The 20,657-nt window shown below is 36.5% G+C and overlaps 5 protein-coding genes across 7 annotated transcripts; 2 read left to right on the top strand and 3 right to left on the bottom strand.

Moving 5' to 3' along the window:
* Positions 1 to 71: 71 nt before the first annotated feature.
* On the bottom strand, positions 72 to 3,575 carry park (parkin). Its single transcript, XM_043413433.1, has 8 exons — positions 2,905 to 3,575; positions 2,058 to 2,265; positions 1,442 to 1,802; positions 1,150 to 1,351; positions 915 to 1,073; positions 714 to 839; positions 543 to 627; positions 72 to 236 (listed from the first exon to the last, which is right to left on the bottom strand). The coding sequence occupies exons 1-8, from the start codon at positions 3,160 to 3,162 to the stop codon at positions 127 to 129; spliced, it is 1,509 nt and encodes a 502-aa protein (XP_043269368.1). The 5' UTR covers positions 3,163 to 3,575; the 3' UTR covers positions 72 to 126.
* Positions 3,576 to 4,094: 519 nt separating this feature from the next.
* LOC122407304 (uncharacterized) lies at positions 4,095 to 8,084 on the top strand. Its single transcript, XM_043413434.1, has 4 exons — positions 4,095 to 4,232; positions 4,932 to 5,170; positions 5,682 to 5,925; positions 6,127 to 8,084. The coding sequence occupies exons 1-4, from the start codon at positions 4,148 to 4,150 to the stop codon at positions 6,591 to 6,593; spliced, it is 1,035 nt and encodes a 344-aa protein (XP_043269369.1). The 5' UTR covers positions 4,095 to 4,147; the 3' UTR covers positions 6,594 to 8,084.
* On the bottom strand, positions 7,910 to 13,160 carry LOC122407301 (acylamino-acid-releasing enzyme-like). 2 transcript variants are annotated; one of them, XM_043413431.1, is made up of 14 exons: positions 12,920 to 13,160; positions 12,636 to 12,777; positions 12,211 to 12,428; positions 11,945 to 12,108; positions 11,656 to 11,798; positions 11,136 to 11,400; positions 10,903 to 11,051; positions 10,462 to 10,633; positions 10,019 to 10,267; positions 9,573 to 9,931; positions 9,177 to 9,256; positions 9,047 to 9,094; positions 8,504 to 8,731; positions 7,910 to 8,234 (listed from the first exon to the last, which is right to left on the bottom strand). In XM_043413431.1, the coding sequence occupies exons 2-14, from the start codon at positions 12,654 to 12,656 to the stop codon at positions 8,108 to 8,110; spliced, it is 2,223 nt and encodes a 740-aa protein (XP_043269366.1). In that variant the 5' UTR covers positions 12,657 to 12,777; positions 12,920 to 13,160; the 3' UTR covers positions 7,910 to 8,107. The 2 variants fall into 2 exon arrangements, with proteins under 2 accessions (XP_043269366.1, XP_043269367.1); XM_043413432.1 differs by lacking the exon at positions 9,047 to 9,094.
* Positions 13,161 to 13,386: 226 nt separating this feature from the next.
* LOC122407305 (protein-lysine methyltransferase METTL21D-like) lies at positions 13,387 to 15,692 on the top strand. 2 transcript variants are annotated; one of them, XM_043413437.1, is made up of 3 exons: positions 13,387 to 13,476; positions 15,123 to 15,312; positions 15,388 to 15,692. In XM_043413437.1, exons 1-3 carry the CDS (start codon positions 13,391 to 13,393, stop codon positions 15,625 to 15,627), a joined length of 516 nt encoding a protein of 171 aa, XP_043269372.1. In that variant the 5' UTR covers positions 13,387 to 13,390; the 3' UTR covers positions 15,628 to 15,692. The 2 variants fall into 2 exon arrangements, with proteins under 2 accessions (XP_043269372.1, XP_043269370.1); XM_043413435.1 differs by lacking the exon at positions 13,387 to 13,476 and adding an exon at positions 13,487 to 13,862.
* Positions 15,686 to 20,058, bottom strand: Cdc5 (cell division cycle protein 21). Its single transcript, XM_043413430.1, has 10 exons — positions 19,824 to 20,058; positions 19,431 to 19,696; positions 18,801 to 18,931; positions 17,833 to 18,510; positions 17,300 to 17,737; positions 17,040 to 17,158; positions 16,803 to 16,967; positions 16,600 to 16,707; positions 16,227 to 16,400; positions 15,686 to 16,097 (listed from the first exon to the last, which is right to left on the bottom strand). The coding sequence occupies exons 1-10, from the start codon at positions 19,866 to 19,868 to the stop codon at positions 15,867 to 15,869; spliced, it is 2,355 nt and encodes a 784-aa protein (XP_043269365.1). The 5' UTR covers positions 19,869 to 20,058; the 3' UTR covers positions 15,686 to 15,866.
* Between the last annotated feature and the right edge of the window lie 599 nt (positions 20,059 to 20,657).

Genomic DNA, 20,657 nt, shown 5'->3' with positions numbered 1-20,657 from the left:
ATATATTTATGGTTTTATAATAATTATCTATGTTTATTGATATTTTCTTCATTTTGTACTGAGTTTGCCAGTTTCATTATGCCTCGATTCGCTGGTGTTTTTTTTTTTATCCTTTTTTCTTTTCTATTAGCCAAACCAGTGATTGCCCATGCAATCCCGCGTCCACGGCGTTTGACAGACCCAGCACCACTGAAAACCACAGCCTGCTCTGGTGCATACCATGTGCATACAACCTCCTAGAAAGGCAGAGCGAAAATTTGAGTTCAGAACCGATTTGAGATTGCAATTATTCAAGATTGGTAAATGGTAATTCCATAAAAGTACGGATCAATCATGCCACCTGCTTCCGACTCGCAAATGTTAAAACTTTCAATACCGTTTGACGAATCGAAATGAGAAAAAATTCACTCGCAGAGTTAGTACAGCTTTGAAGAGGATTGAATATTTCAACATTTTTTATATTGCTAATTTTTGGAATCTTGACCGAATGAACAAGTGATTTCTATATAAAAAACGTGAGTAATTCATAAAAAGTTCATCACCATCTCTTTCGGTGGGTGTTCTGCATTTTGGGCACGGTTTGGTGGAAGTTTGGATTATTTTTTTACTTGCTTCATCCCATTTTGCCTGAAATGATAAACGAATATTTTGAAACAATTCATCAATCGTCGACGACGACAAGTTAATTCAATATTTTTTTCACAGAGTCGTACATCTTTAGCTTTGAGAGGATCAATCGCGTATCCTCCAGGTCCGTTCATAGAATTCGAAGTCGTTGCTTGTTGAGTGTCGCATTCACCGACGTGAAAACCGCGTAAACATCTTCTACAAAACACATACTGAAAGACAAGAAAAAAACGTGAGTTTTCATTATTCCAACAACCGATAATCATGATGAAGTTATTCGTACGTACACCACAGCCCCCGATGCACTGAATTCTACGACACAATTCGTCGTTCGTACCGTCCAAAATCGGTGGAATTATACCCATTCCGCAATCTGGCTGCGGACACAATAATCCACCAGCTCGTAGAACGTGTTCCTCGGCTCCAAATCGTTGATACTGCTCGTACTAAAATTATTTACGAATATTATTAAAAAAAGCTTTTTTCACTGCCTTTTTCTAACCATTACTATTGATATTGTACCTGTTGAGCGTCTAGCAAGTGAAAATGATGAACTTCGGGTATGAAAGAATTCGGACAGCCGGCTGGGCAAGGTAATGTGTAATAACCTTTCGCGTCGTCAAATTCGAATTGTCTTTCACGCAATCGAACTGAGCAATAATCCTTGAAGCAATCGAGACAAGTGACGTGGGAAGCTTCACACGGAAATACGAGTACGGTTTCTCTGTAAATAGCCAGTAAAAGAAAATGAATCAATTTTAAGTCACAAAAAGAACGTTCAACAAATATTGGAAAATGAAAAATGCATTTCAACCTGACGTCCGTACAAGCGAGACACGGAACTTTTCTCAAATTCGGTCGTATTAAATAGAGAGGAACAGCCTCGTCGGTTTCGCCGAGACTCGCGTGGTTCGCACATTTGAAGAAAAAATGTGCGTAAAGAACTGGAGCATCTGCTTCGTCTCCCGATGCGAAATTTGGTTGGCAAGAATCGTTTTCGCAATGGACAGTAATTCTGCGAGGCTGCAAAACATCTTGCCAAGATTGAGGATCTCGATCGACCGTAACGGCCCCACTGTTACAACTCGAGCATCTCACTCGTAACTTTCCAGCTTGGACCGACTTACAGGGCGTCGAACAGTAAACAAAGAAGTGAGCACGTTCACCTTGTTGCTCTGTCGAAATAACCAAATTCCATGGAAAATATAAAATGAGCCAAAATTCGAGGACCCAGAATTCAGTCCTTTCAGGCCTGAAAACTTCAATATTCGTGGGATTCTTTGATCAGTATTTTTTCCATCATAGATTTAAATCTAATATTTCTACTCTCTCAGATTCAAGCAAAAATTTGATCAAGGGCATTTTTCAAAATTCTTCTTTTTCATCAAAATGAAAGAATACTCAAACGTGAATTTTTACGTCTTAACAACCTTGTTTGTCGATTGTTTCACTCTCAGTTAATTCTTCCAAAGACAAATCTGTCAAAGTCTCGTTCAATGGTTTTCCGCCGCTATCATTCAGTTCGGATCCCTCAGATATGGACTCCTCAATAGAATTTGTGGAGTCTTTGTATCGATTTTTTCTATTTGCTGGTGCTCTCACAGCGTGGAGAATACTTTGCTGTCCCAAGTCACATTCCTGTAGAATAAAATTGAAAATAATGATTTAGTCAAATTCAAGCCGAAGAAATTTTGATTATTCATTTTTTTAATTTGTACCTCCTACTGTGTTCTTTTATGTTATGAGTGTTTTCTGGGTCATAAATTGTACAAAATGAAAACTCAAGTCAAGAGTACGAATAGATGTCGTCAAAAAGCCTCGTAGTGTTGATCAACGACTGTTCCCTGGTAATTATGGTAGCAACTTATCAAGAACAATGTATGACTGTATTTTTCTATCTTCGGCAACTTCTAGTCCGAAAAATAGATTGGAAATATACTTGATTTCAAAAGATTAACGCACACGGATTGAAAGTATATTTTTGTTCATTGCTTGGAACTGAACTATGGAAGATAGATATGTGCCGAAGCTTTTTGTAAAAATTCTAGAGATGCGATGATGTTTTGATGCTGAGTATTAAAAAGGTAGTTTTAAACTTATATTTACATCCGATACCATAAGTAGCTATGCACTATGATAAAATTCAAAAACAAAGTACGCAGAGTCACAAGAATGTCTAGCGACAAGTACATTTTCAAAAAGTTTACTCAAGACTATCTAGTTGGGTCATGACATTTTAAAAGGTTTTCAAAAATTGTTGTAAATCAATATACTCACAGCAATGATTGTTGAATTATGAAGTTCTTTTCCAGCGAATATAATTTTTATATCGTCTGGTGGTATACCCATTTTCGGGGCAACGATTTCTTTGACGTTCTTTATATCCCATTTTGGATCGAGATCGACAGTGAGTGTATTTCCAGTATTTGTTTTAACGTAAATGCTTAACGAATTAGATATTTTACGTTTACTGAACCAAATTAGTTGGAGCATTCTAAGAAAAGCATTTCTTATGATGTTGAACAAAAAACTCATTTAGATTTATTAACGAATACTCAATGCGAGAAGTTATTTGATTCGACAAAATATTTGCACAAAAATAACGTGTGCGACATGTGCCTGGGAGAATGAAGGGATGATGTATTTATTATTTTGATGCTTCTTTGCATATAATTGTAGATACATATATATTTATGAAGTTAAATCAAAACTATATATACATATACGTGTGAAAAATACAATTATTTCTCCGTGATTAGTTCGTCTCAATAACATCGACGAGCTGTGAGACGTTTATTTGTGTATAAATGCGTGTATGTATATATATATCCTTCGTTAGTTATCGTATGATGGTAAAAGAAAATGTTACATAATTTCTCTACCGTCGATATATTTCTTCGGCGCTCTGCGTGCACTTCGGGAAATCGATACATGAAACAATGGAGCGGATAAATTGAACAAAAGGGATAGCGTGTGACACATGGGATTCTGGATGTTTTTAGACTTCAATAGAGTCGGGCAGGAGGGGAGAAAATGATCGGATCGTGTTATAGTTCGTATCGGGGGGATATCAAAATTTTGTGACGCATCTGTCAGTACAAACACAAAAAGTGTTCTATACACGCACAAAATAAATATTTTCGTAGGTAAATGACACGGCAGCGAAAGAAAACGGGTTTCTCCCATCGGTTCTTAACTGAACTTTCCTTGTGCGACTTTTTTTCTTGTGGATTCCTTAAGTACTTGGGTGAGTGAGTGCTATAGAACCTGTATACGCGATACAAAAACAATTTGATTTGTGATTCTCTAGAAACTGCGATTCGCCAACGTTCTCACAAGAGCCACCAAAATTACTATTTCGATTTTTTTACTTACCCAGCTAATTCGAGTATTCGAGTGACACGGTGGATATAATAAGTACATGCAACCAAAAGCAACGAACTTGGTTCGAACAACTTCTTGTAACAGCGTGCATTTCAATGGCATTTTGACGTTATTTGATTAATTAACAAGGGTCAAAATGGCTGGGTACGAATATCTAAACCTTGTTTGCGTATTTCTTTTAACGGTGAATTCAATCGTTGCTCTGGAAAGGTACACCGAATGTAAGTATTTTCTATTTCTCTCTCTCTCTTTTTATCTCGTTTGCATGTAATTAGCCTTCAACTCGAAAAATACAATGATATGGAATTCGATAAAAATGAAACGGAGTTAATTATTTACTAGGGTGAGGGAATTCATTTCAAACTCAATAGCATTCAATCACAGATACTTCCCACAGATTCTTCGACAGAAAATTTCTACATTCATTAATAATGACATTGACGCAAATTGTTGTTTAGTTGTGAAACCTATGAGAATGTCATTTATTTCCACAGATCATTCCAACACATTTACTGCTACATTCCTTATCGCATCTTCCATTCCATTTATGCATCTTTTGCTTCCTCTATTTCCATGTGATTTTCCATTTTTCAACCTGACTACTAATCTCCAAGTTGTTCATTTCCGTGTTCTTAAGAGATTTCCTACGAGAGTTGTTCGCAATTACTCTTTCCTAATGTACTGTTCTATCATATTTGCACTAGGGCTAGAAGAATAAATTCCAGAAAATTAAGTTAATACAGGCAGTCAACTTTTTGAATTTTGATTGACAAATTATTTTGTATTGAAAATAATATTTTTTTATAGCTAATTTGAGTTGACTAATTCATATGTCTCATGTAAAAACATTAAACCAACAATTAAATGGCAAATAAATAACAATTCATGATTCAATCAACTAAATTTGGTTTGTTTCAAAGATCCCATGGAAAGAAAAGAAATTTGTGATCCACTGGGTAAGAAACGCTCAATTCTACTATCGAGTGATCCTAACTCTGCTGTGATTGTTCGGCCTATGCACACTTTTGAACATTGGCATGTGCAAACCGACAAACAATGCAGATTTGTGTTCAAAGCTCATAAAGGTGAGCATTTGTTCACAGTTATACAAAATATGTCTCTGAGAAGGAATGGAACCGAATGCATGGATTACATCAAGGTAAAAATTCTTTTTACCCAGAAGTAGAGAAGAAACGAATTAAAAAATTTTCCAAAAATTTACTAAATAATCGACTAAAATTTCAGAATTCACGAACAGAGAATTCTGAAGAAAAATATTGTTTTCTGTGAAATTCGATAAGACGATTTGACAGAAACACACAGTGTTAAACAGAAATTTCGACTTATGGTTTTGGTACAAAAGGACATTATTATACAAAAATTTTGACCTATACGCTTGGCTCGCACAGATTTTTACAGATGATCCGTGGTAATCACACTTTTACCAAACACACATATTTGGGATTTTTAAATGTTCAATCCTTACACCCTAACCTAGGGATTCAATCACAATTACTGTGAAAAAAAAAACTGAAATTTAATAAAAACTTTATTGGAAATTTAACAATAAAAGAACGTCATGTGCCACTTTGTTTCTCTTTACAAATACCAAATGTAGAAATGATCAAAAGCAGCAGGAAGTGCATTTTATCAATGTTTTTTTCTTCCAGTTTAAACGAAGAGACGGACACACAACCTGCAAGTTTTGCGGACAGATAGATCGAAGAAAAGTAACTTACCGACCTATGCAGGAAGAATGCTCCACTTGGAATGATGGATCCGACACCCAACTTTATCGAGATTTTACTGAATTCGACCTCGAAGGAGAAATTGAAACGACCATATTCATCTCGAAAACTCCATTAGAGAAAAATCAGACTCTTGATCTTACCATCGTCTATACTCCGTACAAAAGTAAGAAAAAATCCAGTACGCAAATTTTTTTTTCAATTTACATTCATTTTCTTATTATCAGAGCTTTCCTTGTCGATGTAAGCTCAAAATCAGAATACTCTCTTTTAGGGAGCTGTAAACTTCTTACCTCACCGATCCACCTGGCTACACTACGTTTTAACATATTTAACTCCAATAACCCAAAACTTCGTGTACTTTCAGACTGTGAGAAAATCAAGGAAAATCGTGAGAAATACAAATCCTTAACGGATGAGAATTTGTGTTTATGGACAAAATATTTTTGCGATGGAATTGTAAACTGTCCTGAAGAGGTATGCCTTGACGAAGAAAATTGCGAAAAGCTCTACGATATTGTGAGCAACGGTACAGGAACCAAAGTGACGATAGGAGCCGTGACGACTATGATATTATGTTTTATCATATTCATAATGGGATTGTGGATGTGTCGAAAAAATAAAAGATTGTGCTGGTCCTCCGATTGCGCTGGACCCAGTGGTCAAGACAACAGATTGTCAAGGATAGAGCGCGAGGCGGCTGGTTCTGCAAATCAGCCAGTAGTCGTCGATCCGATGCTTCAAGTTGCCACTGCACCCTCAGTTTTGGACAAAGATTTGCCGCCTAGCTACGACTCCTTATTTCCCGAGCAATCGAATCCACCTACTACTTAAGGCCTTGGAAGTAGCCCTCTGAACGACGGTCTCAAGTTTGCATTGTTCAAGCGCAACGGAAATCTTTCTATCATTTATCAATCGCAGCTTAGTAATTCATAGAAATTTATCATTGGGACTTTTTTCCTCTTAGACTCCTTGAACAATATTTGCTCAATGTGGCAAATAATACATGGGAGTTGCTATATGAAAGAATTTCGTTACATTTAAACGATGTCAATTTTGAAATCATCGTAATCGGCGTTAACGTATCATTGTTTAATGTTTTAATTAGGCAATATTCAATAATAACGATTTTTTTGTATGATTATGCAATATCTTATACAACGATACGCCGTGAATCGAATTGTTCGATAGTCAAACATGAAAATGGCACAAATTCCATAACCGAATACGAACGTGAATATATGACTTTCCTCTCATGGCCAACTAAAGTACGACAAAAAATATCGCTTGTTGGGATCAAGATACTTCGTTAGTGAAGTTACTCTGAGGTTTTATAAACTTTGTACGTATAAGGGGCTAATTTTTTCACCCACGTAAAATAACAAGTACGTAATATTGAACAGTATTTTTGCAATATCGGGTAAAATTTACCTAGTCTCGAAAATGAATTTAATCCAATTTTTAAGCACCGCAATCGCTAATGGCCTACAAACCAGAGCGGTACTTTTCTGTAACTATACGAGACAAACATTTTAAGATTTTCCAACATTCTGTTGGTTAATGTATGTTGCGTCTAACGAAGTTTTTCAAACATGACAACACATACATACCTGAGGAAAAAATAAAGAACAAATTTCCTATGGTAGCAAATTTGAAAAAGTGCTTCCAGTACAACTTAATACAGTTTACAAGAATAGAACTTTAAACAAACAAAATAGTTCATTAACCCAATCATGTATAAACAAAAAATTGTACATAACGCGTGCCCGTTGCTGTACAAGTTTTTTAACTAATAGAAAATACAATCGAATGAAATGTTTACGCTGTCGCTATATTTGTTACGTCCGTACCCAAAAGCGGGATATTTTACATTTTGTGTATGTAATCGCGTGGTCTCGACATATTTACACTTTTTTTACGCCAGGAAAAATTTTAGTGGAAATAAAAATATTGTAGGAGTAGTAAAGGCATGAAATATTTGAATAATCAAAATGAATAAAGTTCAAATTTATGTAATTGTAACAATACCAAAAAATGATTATGAAAATGAAGCGAAAGATTCGAATTTTGAGGAACCGCAAATTTCTGCTGCCTAAACGTATCAATGGAAATAATGCCTAATGGACACAAAATGATTACACAAGCCCATATTTGTGTTTTTGAGATATGTTTACTTTTTAATTCTACCAAAATATTTATTTACACTCGAGTGAAAAAGTAGTAAAATACTGTGAGATGGCTCTCTCGCTATCGAGTCGAATAAACTAAAATTGTAAGGAAAACAAAACTGGACTCGATTCATAAACGAATATTTTGTGAAATCTTTTTCTTCGTGTAGCAAAATTTCTTTATTCGATCGAATTGAGCCCCTCCTTTTCAGTAGTATGGTCCATCAGCCATATGGCAGCGTTGATTATTTCGTCTATTTCTGCGGTCATTGACGCAAGTGAATGGTTATCATCGTATACGTGCATCCTATTACAATAATATAAAATTAGTAACAATAATTAAAATGAGTGTCTTTTTTTTTAATAGTATTTTCATTAATTGAAGATGACCTATTAGTTACATGATTAAGGGACGAGAATTAAAAAGTAAATACATTGAAAAGTATAAGTGAAAAGCATATTTACTTTGCACTTATCGATCTCTTACTCATGGAACTAAACGACAACTTTAAGCAATAAATTCAAATAATCTTTCCAATATAAAATTCGAAAGATTCGTTTGAACTTGTATCTCACCTGGTTTTCACACCATTGGCTTTGAGACGTTGGTACCAGTGTTTACCCTGGGAGGGTGGTACACGAAGATCATTTGAGCCGATTTGGACCAAGGTTGGGGCTTTGACTTTATCGACGTGAATGATGGGCGAACATTTGAGCATTTTGACAAAAACTTCAGTCGCCTCTGGACTATCCATTCGCGGCAACACCTCATCGTACCGAAAGCCACTTGCTTCGCTTACACACCTGACGATTACAAATTTTTTTTTCGAATTAATAAAGAAGCGACGATTCTTCCCGATATTGAAAATTGACTTGGAATAACCGATTCAGAAAATACAAAGTTCTCTAATAATGACGTTATCCAATATATGTGAATCAAAATGAATTTTCTATCTAGAAATTTATTAAATTCGTCAAATTCTTTATCCCTTATCTAAACCACGAACACCAATGATAATTCAATTTGCAATAATATAGTCCTTTTAAAAGTGATTGCCCGTTTGACCCGTTATTTTTCCCTCGTTTCATGAACCGCGATTCGAATGACATAATGCTTACACAACGTGACGGAATGCAATTTTCTCATCTTTAGACAGTGCATTGCGACTGAAATAACAAATCGTTCGAATTACCGGAATGGTAAACATATTTTTAAGGATCATTAACTAATGAAACGAGATGCTTTTACCAGTCGGGGATGTCCGAAATTGTAGACATCGTAGCGACGTCGATCACCGGATTTCTCATCACGACTGCTCTGTACTTATCCTGGAAATGAGATAAAATCACGTCAAGTGCCATCCATAATCAATGTCTATTGACTCATCTCGTTTATTCATTGTATGAATAAAGAAATCAATTCCTGAAGAAAATGGGACCATCAATAAAAATAAACTGTAACATGATTTCAGTTGTCGTCAAGTTAAAAAGATGTAAACTTTGTTAGCATTTTTGCACGTCAACTTTTTAGCATGATCGTAGTGATCTAGCGACACGTTATTCATCACTGTAATATTGAAGAGATTGTGGCGCAACGTGTCTCCGAACTATGATGAGATAGGTTTCAAATTAGTAAAAATCTTACGCTATATTGTCCACTCAAATGAGCGACCAAAAATCCACCATGAGAACCTCCGCAAATGGCAACGCGGGAGGCATCGAGCCAGGGATATTCTTTCAGGGCATCTTCGACTGCTTTGACGCAGTCTTTGACATCAACGTCACCGATTCGTCCCTGAAGAAATTCAATATTATCGGCTCCCATACCAGCTGAACCGCGATAATTGACTTGCAGCACTGCAAACCCCAAAAGAGCGAGAACTGCGGTGTCGATAGAAAATAAATTGGAATAGGAGCCATGAGGTCCACCGTGTATCGTGACTACCAACGGATGAGATTTGTCAGCTCCACGTTTTGGCCCAAAGTACATCGAATTGAATTCTCCTGTGAGTCAGAATATCACGAAGGGAAATTAAATCATGAAAGCTGAGATTTTTTCACGATGATTTTTTTAACGGATACGATACTTACTGACTTTGTCGTCGTTCTGAGCCACGTGCTCGAGAGGATCGTACATAAAATTTGCAAATCCTTCAATCGGATTCCTCCGGGTTATCGAATTTCTGGATATTGAATGGACGGAACTTTCATCAAAACGTCCAATCATTAGTTCCGAAGGTTCGATTACAGAAGTTTCCATAAAGAGTAAAATATTGTTATGGACGTCCAGAATACTGAGGGTCTTCAAATCGTTTTCGATTTCTGTCAGAATTTTTTTCTCTAAAACATAATGATCGCATTATTATTAGTGTTGAAATCTTTATCATTATAGTCGTGTGTGTGCTCGCGCGGGTATGTCACAGCAAAATTTCACATAGTGACATACGCAGACTCTAAATTTAGATTAACTCTTTGAGCGCAAGTAACTCAAACTTGTCCCTTCTTTTTATTCGTTGATTCTTTATTTGATTTACCGATATTTAGTGCGTAAGAACGCACAACAAGTCGTTGCGGGGTGCTGAAGAACAAATATGATGAGTCACTGCTCCAGCAACGCTTTGGAAAGCCTCGATTGAACAAACCGTAGAATTTTTTACCAAAATTTATTGTTTTATTATTGCGCACGATATCGACGAGAATTTCACTCTGGAAAAAAAAAATTATATGAGAAGCGTTTTCATTTATTTGTCTTAAAAGTAATATTCCGTAATATTACACAGTAATTTTGATTTATGACTACTAATACTTTTTTAATGACACTTCTTATAAGTTTTCCCATTTCCACTTATGCTTTGAATGTCCGTAAGGCAAAGTGACAAAATGTGAAACGCCACATGGTTAAAATGTCTTTATATTCCTATATAATTGTTAAAAATATTGAAATCCCTGAAATAGAAAAGATTTAAAAAATGCACCTTTCCTAATTCTGGTGTCCACTTCAGATGCATCAACCGATGTGCATTGTGATGGGGACCACCAGATTCTCTTTCGAGCCAAATAAGATGTTTTCCGTCTGGACTGAATCTCGGCGAACGAACCGCACAACCGTTATCGGACAAGTTGCCTGAAGGAGATAAGAGATCGGAATATTTCCCAATGATTTTTAATGGATATTGCATGTGCTTGAAGTAGTTAATCAAATATTTACGGTAATCTCCATTTTTTAAGAGAAAAATCCACGATTCTCGGTTGCTACAGTGCATGAGTCCAAGATATCGAGGTTCATGCATCCACGCCACACCAACAATACCATCACCTTCTGGTGTCCAGATTACTTGACCGGGTGAAAGATTTTCGGCGATCCCGGTCTGAACGGTTAACGTATCATCGTTCGTGTTAAGAACAACGACTACTGGACGATGTTTTCCGACCAATTGTTCTCCCCAATGTGGCTTGAACACGTATTCATTGCCCTATTCGTACTCCAATATTAGTTATTTCGATCATATAGCTTGAAAAATGAACAGGAATGTAAAATGAAAAGACATCTAAAATTTATTTTTATCCCTAAAAATGATTTATTGTGTAAATCAATCATTTTCATGAGATGATCTTTCCACTGACTATACTATTACGCTCTTAAGCACCCTAAATGGCTACAATTTTTTGTCTACGCATGACTACTACAACTCAAGATCTTATAAAAATTTATCAATTCCATTAGTTACCCGTGACACTTCGTCTTCTTCTTTCTTTTCTTTTTTATCCAATGGTTTTTGCTTGTAAAATGGTTCACACTTGGGAAGCTTTTTTTCAGCTACATACAAAAGTTTTGTTGCATCGGGTGACCACTCAAAAGATCCGAATTCCGCTGAAAAGAAAAAAAAAGATTTTCCATCCACCATATCCATTTTTAACTTCAATTGCATTAAATCATGACCTTCATGATGCAAAAAAAATCAAACATGTCTTTGTGCAGAACTCATTTTCAACTCGCAGTTTTTGAATCAAACTTACAGTCAGTATAAACATCACCATGAACATCCAAAGCTGATAAGTCATAATTCTTCACTAATCTTTGTCTGTCCCAAATTTCAATAAACTGCTTGGTGACATTATCGACAATCCCGGATCGCAAAATGGCTTTTTTCTGCCCATCTTCGAAGAGGGCAGACGCAAGTCTGAAATTCAATCAAAAACATACGACAAAGTATTTATGTATAATCACCATTTTGCAACTATTGAATACTGTAAAACTAAAAGTGAGAATTGAGGTGACATACTCGGTGGATACATCAACAGGGAAGAGTTCATTGGCAACTTGCAGATCTGGTTTAAGAATGTGCTCCCTAGAAAATTTTTGAGAAATTCGTCTCTCAAGGTTTCGTTGTGACCAAGTACTTTGTACCGTAATCCCTGACTCGTTAACCCAAGTGATTCTGGCAGATATCAAAGCAGGATTCTGTGCCACTGACTTGTAGATTTTCAATATTTTTTCAATCTAACAATGCAGAAACGAATATTTTGATGGAGTTTCTCATTACTTTTGTCTCCTCCAATTCATGCATTTTAATAAAACTTTCCATATGTAAAATAGCAACAATATTTTCAAATGTTCTCATTTTATTTACTGAATTTTCATTTTACAAATCTAAGAGTAGACTAAACAGTAAAAAAATTAATAGACGAGACAATGACTATTTTTTACCTGTGCAGATGCCATTCTCATGAATTATTTTTACGAACTGTTATCGCGCAGCACTGAACCACTCAACTTAGCTGTTATCAAGATCGTTTGTCGACTAATTATTCGTACATTCAGAGCTCAAAAATTCGAAGTAGATATGCACCTGATATAAAACAAGATTGATTTACGACATGCGAATACGTGTGAAAAATTGGATCAAATTTTTCCAAGTCTCAAAATATTCTCCACATTTATATGTATAGACGAAAAAAAGGGATCTCATCAGCGTATGTAAACAAACGTACCACCAATTTTTGCAAATATCGAATCTCAAACAATCCTTGATCACTGCATTGAAAAGGTCAATAAATCAAATTTAAATAACAATAATGTTGGTTTTTATTATTATATATTTAACTCCTATTCCATTCTTCCAAATACGGTTTTACGGTTTTATATTTTTATTTTTTATTGCTCTTACGAAAACAACTTTTAGTTAGTGAGACTGCCGAGTGGTGCGCTTCTATCACGAATTTTGCGGGCTTCAAGTGTGCTGTTCATCGTTCTGGCACAAATAAGACGACAATCGTTTCATTTATTTTGGTTAATCCTTGAATTTAGTATAGCTTTAAAATCATTTGGCAATATTTTTTATAAAATTTGAATGATTGTGAAGGAGCTTTCCTTTTTCAAATAAATATCGAGATCATCATTTTGCTTGCCCATCTTTTACACCACTAGCGGCACCGCCACTGTCAGTAACCACGTGCACGATAATGGTTCTCATTTCTCATCTCAATCAACAGTATACTTGTTGGTTCTTGGTTCAGGCAACCGGAGCCAATCGAACCAAAACTTGTTGGTTAGTTGCTGGTTGTACTACTACGTTGTACTGTTACTGTAGTGACTGTAGTACTTCGCGGTGCTCTAGAAATTATTAAGATATTATTGTGAAATAAATAGAAACATTATTGAATTTTAGGAATTTCGTATATTGAAAATGAAGGGTTTAGATGATATTTTTACAAGATCTTTCGAAATAGAATCACGAGAATGCAGTCTAACGCTACATCAGCAAAAAATAGGGGATGTAAATTGCGTAGTGTGGGACGCGGCGTTGGTACTTGCAAAGTATCTCGACGTTTGTTGTCAGAATGACAAATACGGTGGGAATTGGTTGTTTGGAAAGAAAGTTGTTGAATTAGGATCAGGGATCGGTTGTGTAGGCATGACCGCCGCGTGTCTTGGGTACTTAATTTTTATTATATGTACTTCCATCATTTCACTTGTAAAAGTTCAAATCAATCGGTTTCGATTCGGGATTCAAAAGTTCTGTTGGGTTTCACTTCTACACTTGCTCAGAGTCCCACTTGGGACTTATTTAACAACTCGCTAATCCTATGACGCTGAAGTTTCCAACGTTGGAGTCCAACGAAATGATCGAAAAAAACTCTCCAATAATTCCAGTAATTCTCCTATTTTGTTCCCTGCCAAATTTGCGATTCGTAGTTTTGCAAGCTGCACCAACGATTCGTGAAATAAAAAATTGGTGAATCAAAAACGTTTTTTTCGTTCATTTCGTTGAACTCCAACGTTGGAAACTTCAGCGTCGTCTAATCCTTCAGGATTTTTCTGCGAGATACTGATCGTACGTACTTTTGCTCATAACTATTTTGCACCATATATTTTGAGAAAAGTACGTCGTTGAGAGATCGAAAGCTTGCAACCAAAAATCTTAATTGTCCTCACCACGAGTTTCCGCTGTATAAAATTGTTCTAAATTCAATAGTTTTTTCAATAAAGTTTCGACATTGGAAGAACTGACTTCAACCTCGATGATGAAAAATCATTTGGAAACATTCCTAGCCTTAGTTCTTGAAACCTGTTATTTTTTTTTCAACTTCGAATTATGAATGTATTTCTCGTATCCGCGATAATAAGGTTTTTTTTTGTCATTATATGCACAATCACATTCGATTTATGTCGGGGCGCGAACAGTGCATAATAATCACGTTCGGTGAATATTTATTAACGGTACAAGAATACTTAATTTTCTGTTTGGAGGAATTAATTTTTTTTGTCTGGATATCTCTCATGAGTATGAAAAATGTGCCACAAACAAAATCAACCTTACGACATGCTTTTTTCTCGGATAATCTTGCTCCACAGTTCTGGGATGGGATTACATGTGACCCGAACATCACAAAAATTGCTCTTTTTATTTTAGACCTCATTTTACATTTTTCTTTATTCTTTATTTCGTGGCTTTGTATCAGATTCATCGTATTTATCACGCGATCAACTATGCTCTTACAACTGTTTTCTTCAAAATTAATCGGAATTCGAACTCTGTTTATTCTTTATCGAACCAACATTGAAAAGGTGAACCCGATGCGGAGAAACAAGACTGAATTTTAAAGTTTGTTTTTCAAGTCACTTTCAGTCACTTTTTAGTGGAAAAATAGTGTTGAACACAAAAAATTCATGAGTTAAATCATGTATCTTCAGGGCTCAAGTAATCTGCACAGATTTAGCAAGTGCTTTACCGATATTGGAGAGAAACATTCAAGTGAATGAGGATCACTGGAAAAAATTCGGTGGCTCTGTGTGCGCCCAAGTTTTGGAATGGGGGAAGGAAATTCTTGAGGATTTATCACCAGATATTATTCTTTTGGCTGACTGTGTATATTACGCAGAGGTATTTTTGTTAAGATTCATACCCGCTGGATAGGAGAATCGACCGATGGTGGTGCTTACGTTCTTTCAATTTCAGTCGATAGACCCTTTGCTCAAAACATTGGAAATGTTGTTGAATCGGAATGCTCAATCGTATGCAATATTGTCACAAGAGGAGAGAGACACACCTGGACAAATTCGAGTTTGGGAGATTTTTATGGAGAAATTAAGGAACCAGTTCAGCGTGGAAATTGTACCAATTTCGGATCAAGATTCAATGTACTCCAGCGAGGACATACACTTAATGAAACTTAAGCCTAAAAAAAAATGGATTTAAACATTGAATTTTACTGTTTTACACGAAATCGATGCCTGTGTTAATAAAAGAAAATCCGTTTTTAATTATTCGTCGATATTCATCGAACAATTTTTTTTTCATTTTTTATTGATTCGAAAGTCGAAGTGAGCTTTTTTTATGAACAGCATTATTTTTTCAGAAAATTACCTTTCTGTCGTTTCTTATACCGCCTCGTCCCTATTTCATCTCCTTTTTTTTATTCGATTTTCATTTTTTAGTCATTGCAGTTGTAATTCTTGTAACTGATCCTGAAGGTCGGAAAACCGAGATTGCAGAACCTTTTCACGCTGAGTTTGCCTGTTCACGTCATCCATAAGACCATTTATTCTTCTCGGTACAGCCGCTTCTTCCTGAGCTTGCAAAAATTTGAAAGTTGAAAGCTCCAAGTGTGCCTGTTCAATCTGTTCCCAGTGATCGTGCAGTTGTTTTGTCAACACTTGGGCGCGAGACTGAAAGTAAAGGATCATTTTTGTATGTTTCAAATATCGGTGAAATAAAAATGAAGTGGCTCAAACTACCCAAACTAAACTCGTCGATGAATTTATAACTCGAACGACAAAAGAAAATTGATGAATTACTTGATAGCCACCGGTGAGTATTTTCAATTTCTTCTCCATTTTTGCAGCTCGTTTCGCTTCTCCAGTCATATGAACCCGATTCTCTTCCAATTTTCTCTCAAAAGCTTCCACGCGATCCTTTTTGGAAGCCAGGGTCGCCCTCGTGTATCGTTTTTGTGTCTCCAGATACAAAATCTGGAATGAACAGTAACTCTCAATACCTGGGCTAGTAATAACGTGTATATGCTCATAAATCACAATTTCTATAACATTTATTGAATCGAGATGAATATGGAATGTTGATGATAAATTATATTGGTTGTTTTTTATTTCTTTTCCTAGAAATCTCTAGAACTTCATGATCTTTCAACACACATGCAATTTTCCTAATTACCTGAGACAAACATTCCTCCCAAACTGTAGTATAGGCGTCCAAACTGAGATCGCCATGGGCCATTCCTTCTCGTACGACGTTCATTTCATCGGTGAGAAGTTGTTCTGCCTGAAACGAGATGAAACAGCAAAACCTGAATAGAACCTTGCTAGAAATGTCTTCTTTCGCATATCGTTAAAAAATTTGTTGAACGAAGTGCTTACAGCTTTAAGATCTTCCTGCTCAAAATTGTCATAAGGATGCTGATCGAGATAAGATTGAGCGAGGGACATGATCGATGCACCGCGTCTGTTATTCGTTTGAAGTGGATTCTGTATTGCGTCGTACTGCAGCATTGCGATCATTTCTCTTTTAATCAGCTCTTCTGCCTAATAAAAAAAACCACAATAAAAAAATACTCGTTCATAATCAATAAGTTAGGAGAAAATGGTGAACATTACCCTTTGAAGATCAGTCAATGGTGAGTCCATTATTGGTCGCAGTATATTCATATTGACCTCAACTGGGCGAGGCAAGCTCCTCTGAATGACTTGTGATCTTCGTGCAAGTTCTTTTTTATCTGCAAAAATATTGCATGCAAATATATTATTCTACTCTATAAAAGTGTAGTGTCTTTGGATGTTACTCGAAAAGAAAAATTCATACTCAAACAATATTGGAAGGGACAATAAATGTTTCTATTACTAAAAAAAAAAATTACTTTGTTCTAAAATTTCTTGTTGTTTTCTCGCGTCAATGTCAGCTTGATCTTCGATAACGTCGTCAACCGGGATTTCGGTGCCATCCTCCTTCGTTTCGTCTTCGGGTACGACGATCTCGTAATCGTTCCGGGGTGCCGGCAGTGTGCTAAGGCCAGCCCGCAATTGTTCCTTGACTTGTTTCTGCAGAGCCGGAGTTTCGGAGCCATCAAGACCGTCGTCGGGATTTATACTGAGTTTATCACGAACCGGTGTTGGCATGAGCGCACCGTTTTGTGTTCTCAATGAAGCCGGAGTATTGAAAGACGTATTCAAGGGTGTTCCGTCACTCCGCTGAGAACGGAACGGTGTCGTCAGGACGGTGTTCGGTGTCGCAATTGCATTCGCAGCTGGAATAACGCTGCTGAAATCCGGATTCAGCAAAGGGGTATTTAAGCCACCTGTATGGAAGAAACAAAAAATTCACGATTACTTTTACTATCGAGAACCCGAGAAAAGGGAAGCTGAGAATAATTTTTTTTTAAATTTATCTAACCTTTCAAGGGAGTGTCTACGTGTGTGAGAGCCATGACATTTTGAGCTTCTTGAAGGACGCGATCGGTGACCGCAGGTGTCCGGGGCGTTGCAGCAATATTTGGCGTTAGAGAATAATCGGCTAGAAGACTGTCCGACAAAGTGATGCCGCTTTCGGTAGCGACTTCTCTCGCGACTTCCGAAGCACGTCCAAGTTTGACAACTTGTTGTAACTCCTGATCGGAAATTTGGGGTTCAGGAAGAACGAGTTTGCTTCGTTTTTTCAATGGCTCATCATTGTTCAACATTCCCATTGGTATATCATTTTCCTTGCGTTGCTTCATCTTCTGTTTGTCTTTGCGTCGCTCGATTTCTTCTTTCTCTGTTCTGAGCTCACCGTCAAGATGCTGTTGCCGCATACGAGAAAAATCTGTAGCGAGCGGATCGACATGTTCGGTGGAAGTGTCGTAAAAACCTGAAGCCGGACGTTTTTCGAACGGTATTTCGGTGTTGTAATTCACACCCCGTTTACGCTTATTTTTCTGCGAAACTGTTATTCCTGCCGCTCGAAGTTCACGACGTTTTTGTAAAGCTGCTAAACGACGTGCTTCTTCCAACTGCTTTTCACGAGCTTTGCGTTTCGCTTTTTTGCCTTGCGTATTCGCCAGTCTCGCACGTGCCTCGGATAACATTTCCAATTCTGTTGGGAACGAGTCGTTTATAACATTTGTGCAGTCTATCAATTATTCGTATTTTATACGTGGTGGATGTTATTTTTGATTGTTTAAAAAAGCTTTTTCATTTTTATAGCCTGCCTTTGATATAAGTTTGGTTTTATTGTATAATATAAAAGAGCATTCTGTTACTGAGCAATAAACAAATAGTGTCCACAGATCATGCATATTGTGAGTAAATTACTCATTCTATGTACATGATTTTCTGTGAAAAATTTCAATTTCATAGATTGGGAAAATCATTCAACAAGATTACCATCCTCGTCCATGTCTTTCGGATCCGGTCTAGCTGGTTTCGTCTCAGGATTCGGATCGATCTCGCCTGGTTTAAGTTTTCTGGGATCGTCAGCCGCATCCTCTCCTTCCTCTTTTTTCTGGGCTTGATCCCTGGAAAAGAAACAGTATTAGCTTTTTCAAATGATTTTTTCCAGAAAGTCTCTCATTTTGGATCCATTCAATTAAGCATACGAAACAGCCGTTTAAACTTGCTTCAAATTTCTGAGGTTTAAATTGATCTATATGTTTTGAGTGGTTATAAAAGTTTTAATTCATTGTTATTACACACTAAAATGACAGTTTTTCTGTAATCTGTCAAATCGTGTTATAAAATGTGATTTTCCAAATTTGCAGCTGTTTTTCTTGCACTCACAATAGTAGGATATCACCTGACCCATACCCTTAACATTAGCGTTCGATTTTGTTGGTCTGTCACACAGAAATTAGATTTATGAGGGTTTCCAAAATAATGGCTTTCGAGTAGGTAAACGTTTTTTCAAATTATCATAAATTAACTGTTAAAATGAGAAGAAATAATTTTTCCAACAGTTCATATTTTCAGGCCTGTCAAAGTGAAAACTCGATAAAGAATGGTTCATCCGGAGCTTACAATAAATATTCGTAGCGTTCCAGGCATTGTGCCGCTGTACGTCCAATGATAGGTGCTATAGTTCGCCATTGTGTGGGCATGAGTTTTGCAAGGTGCAAAAGTTTCTCATCCTCTTCTCTGCTCCATTCGGTCTTCTTGATGCTCGGATCCAACCATTCGAACCAACGAGCCTTGCACTGTTTCGCTGATTTTCTATGAAGCAACGAAGCTATACGACTCCATTGATTTTTGCCATATTTCATGACAGCCGCTTTGAGAATTTCATCCTGTGAACATTTTATTTCCAATTTCAAAAAATTGTTATAATCCTATTTTCACTTGTTTTTTCCATCAAATAATGAATGAAATTAGTGACGGGCTTTAGTAATTTAAAGGTTATGTTGACAAACGTACTTCGGTGTTGCGCCAAACGCCACCCTTTATCATAATTCGCGGCATCTTTCCGTTATTTTATATTAATGGACCAAATTATTAAAACAAGACAATTCGGTGTCTTTTTATGTGACACACGTAGAATAAACTTTTCACGTCACATCAGTTGTGCTCAAAATTCGAAGAAATTTTCACAATTTCACCGTACGACGTGTTTCGCGATGCATTTTCGTTTAGGACACGGTTAGGAGGATGCCAGGCACCATAGACTATAGCTATCAGGAAGTGACACTCAATGTTTAAGGTGATCTAGCAGTTGCGTGGGTGTGCGAGAAAGACAGCTGAAAAACGGGTACACGGTGGTTTACTCAGATATCCTTGGTTTTTCGCGAAAAATAGAAGTTGCATTTTGTTCTCTGATAGAATAAGCATAACTTTATAATTTTACATTTTCTTTCAAATATCAAACTACTCGATCGGAATAAACCATAGAACAGGATTTTTACCGACCGAACAATTGATAGATCACCTTAAGGTATGGGGCTATGCGAAACAATTTTGATTGGTCGAATGTTGCGGCAACTCGGTTTTTAATACCAACCACACAAAACGTACGCAAGTGTTTTTTTGTTGGTCACACTGAGCGCCGAACAGCAGGTTTGGTTAGATCATCGTCGCCATGACAGATTATGTACATTCAAATTAATAAATCAAATCAACAAATAGGAAATGTTATTATAAAAAAATTGTTATAATATATAATCATTTATTGACCTTTATACAATTTTATAGTCTAGTCGGGTATGTATAAAAAAGTGATAATTTTTCTCTGCATGCACTACCCATCAAAAAAAG

This window comes from Venturia canescens, chromosome 2 (genome assembly GCF_019457755.1).
Source record: "Venturia canescens isolate UGA chromosome 2, ASM1945775v1, whole genome shotgun sequence".
NCBI classification, from domain to species: domain Eukaryota; kingdom Metazoa; phylum Arthropoda; class Insecta; order Hymenoptera; family Ichneumonidae; genus Venturia; species Venturia canescens.
This window is presented reverse-complemented; position numbering and strand designations above follow the sequence as displayed.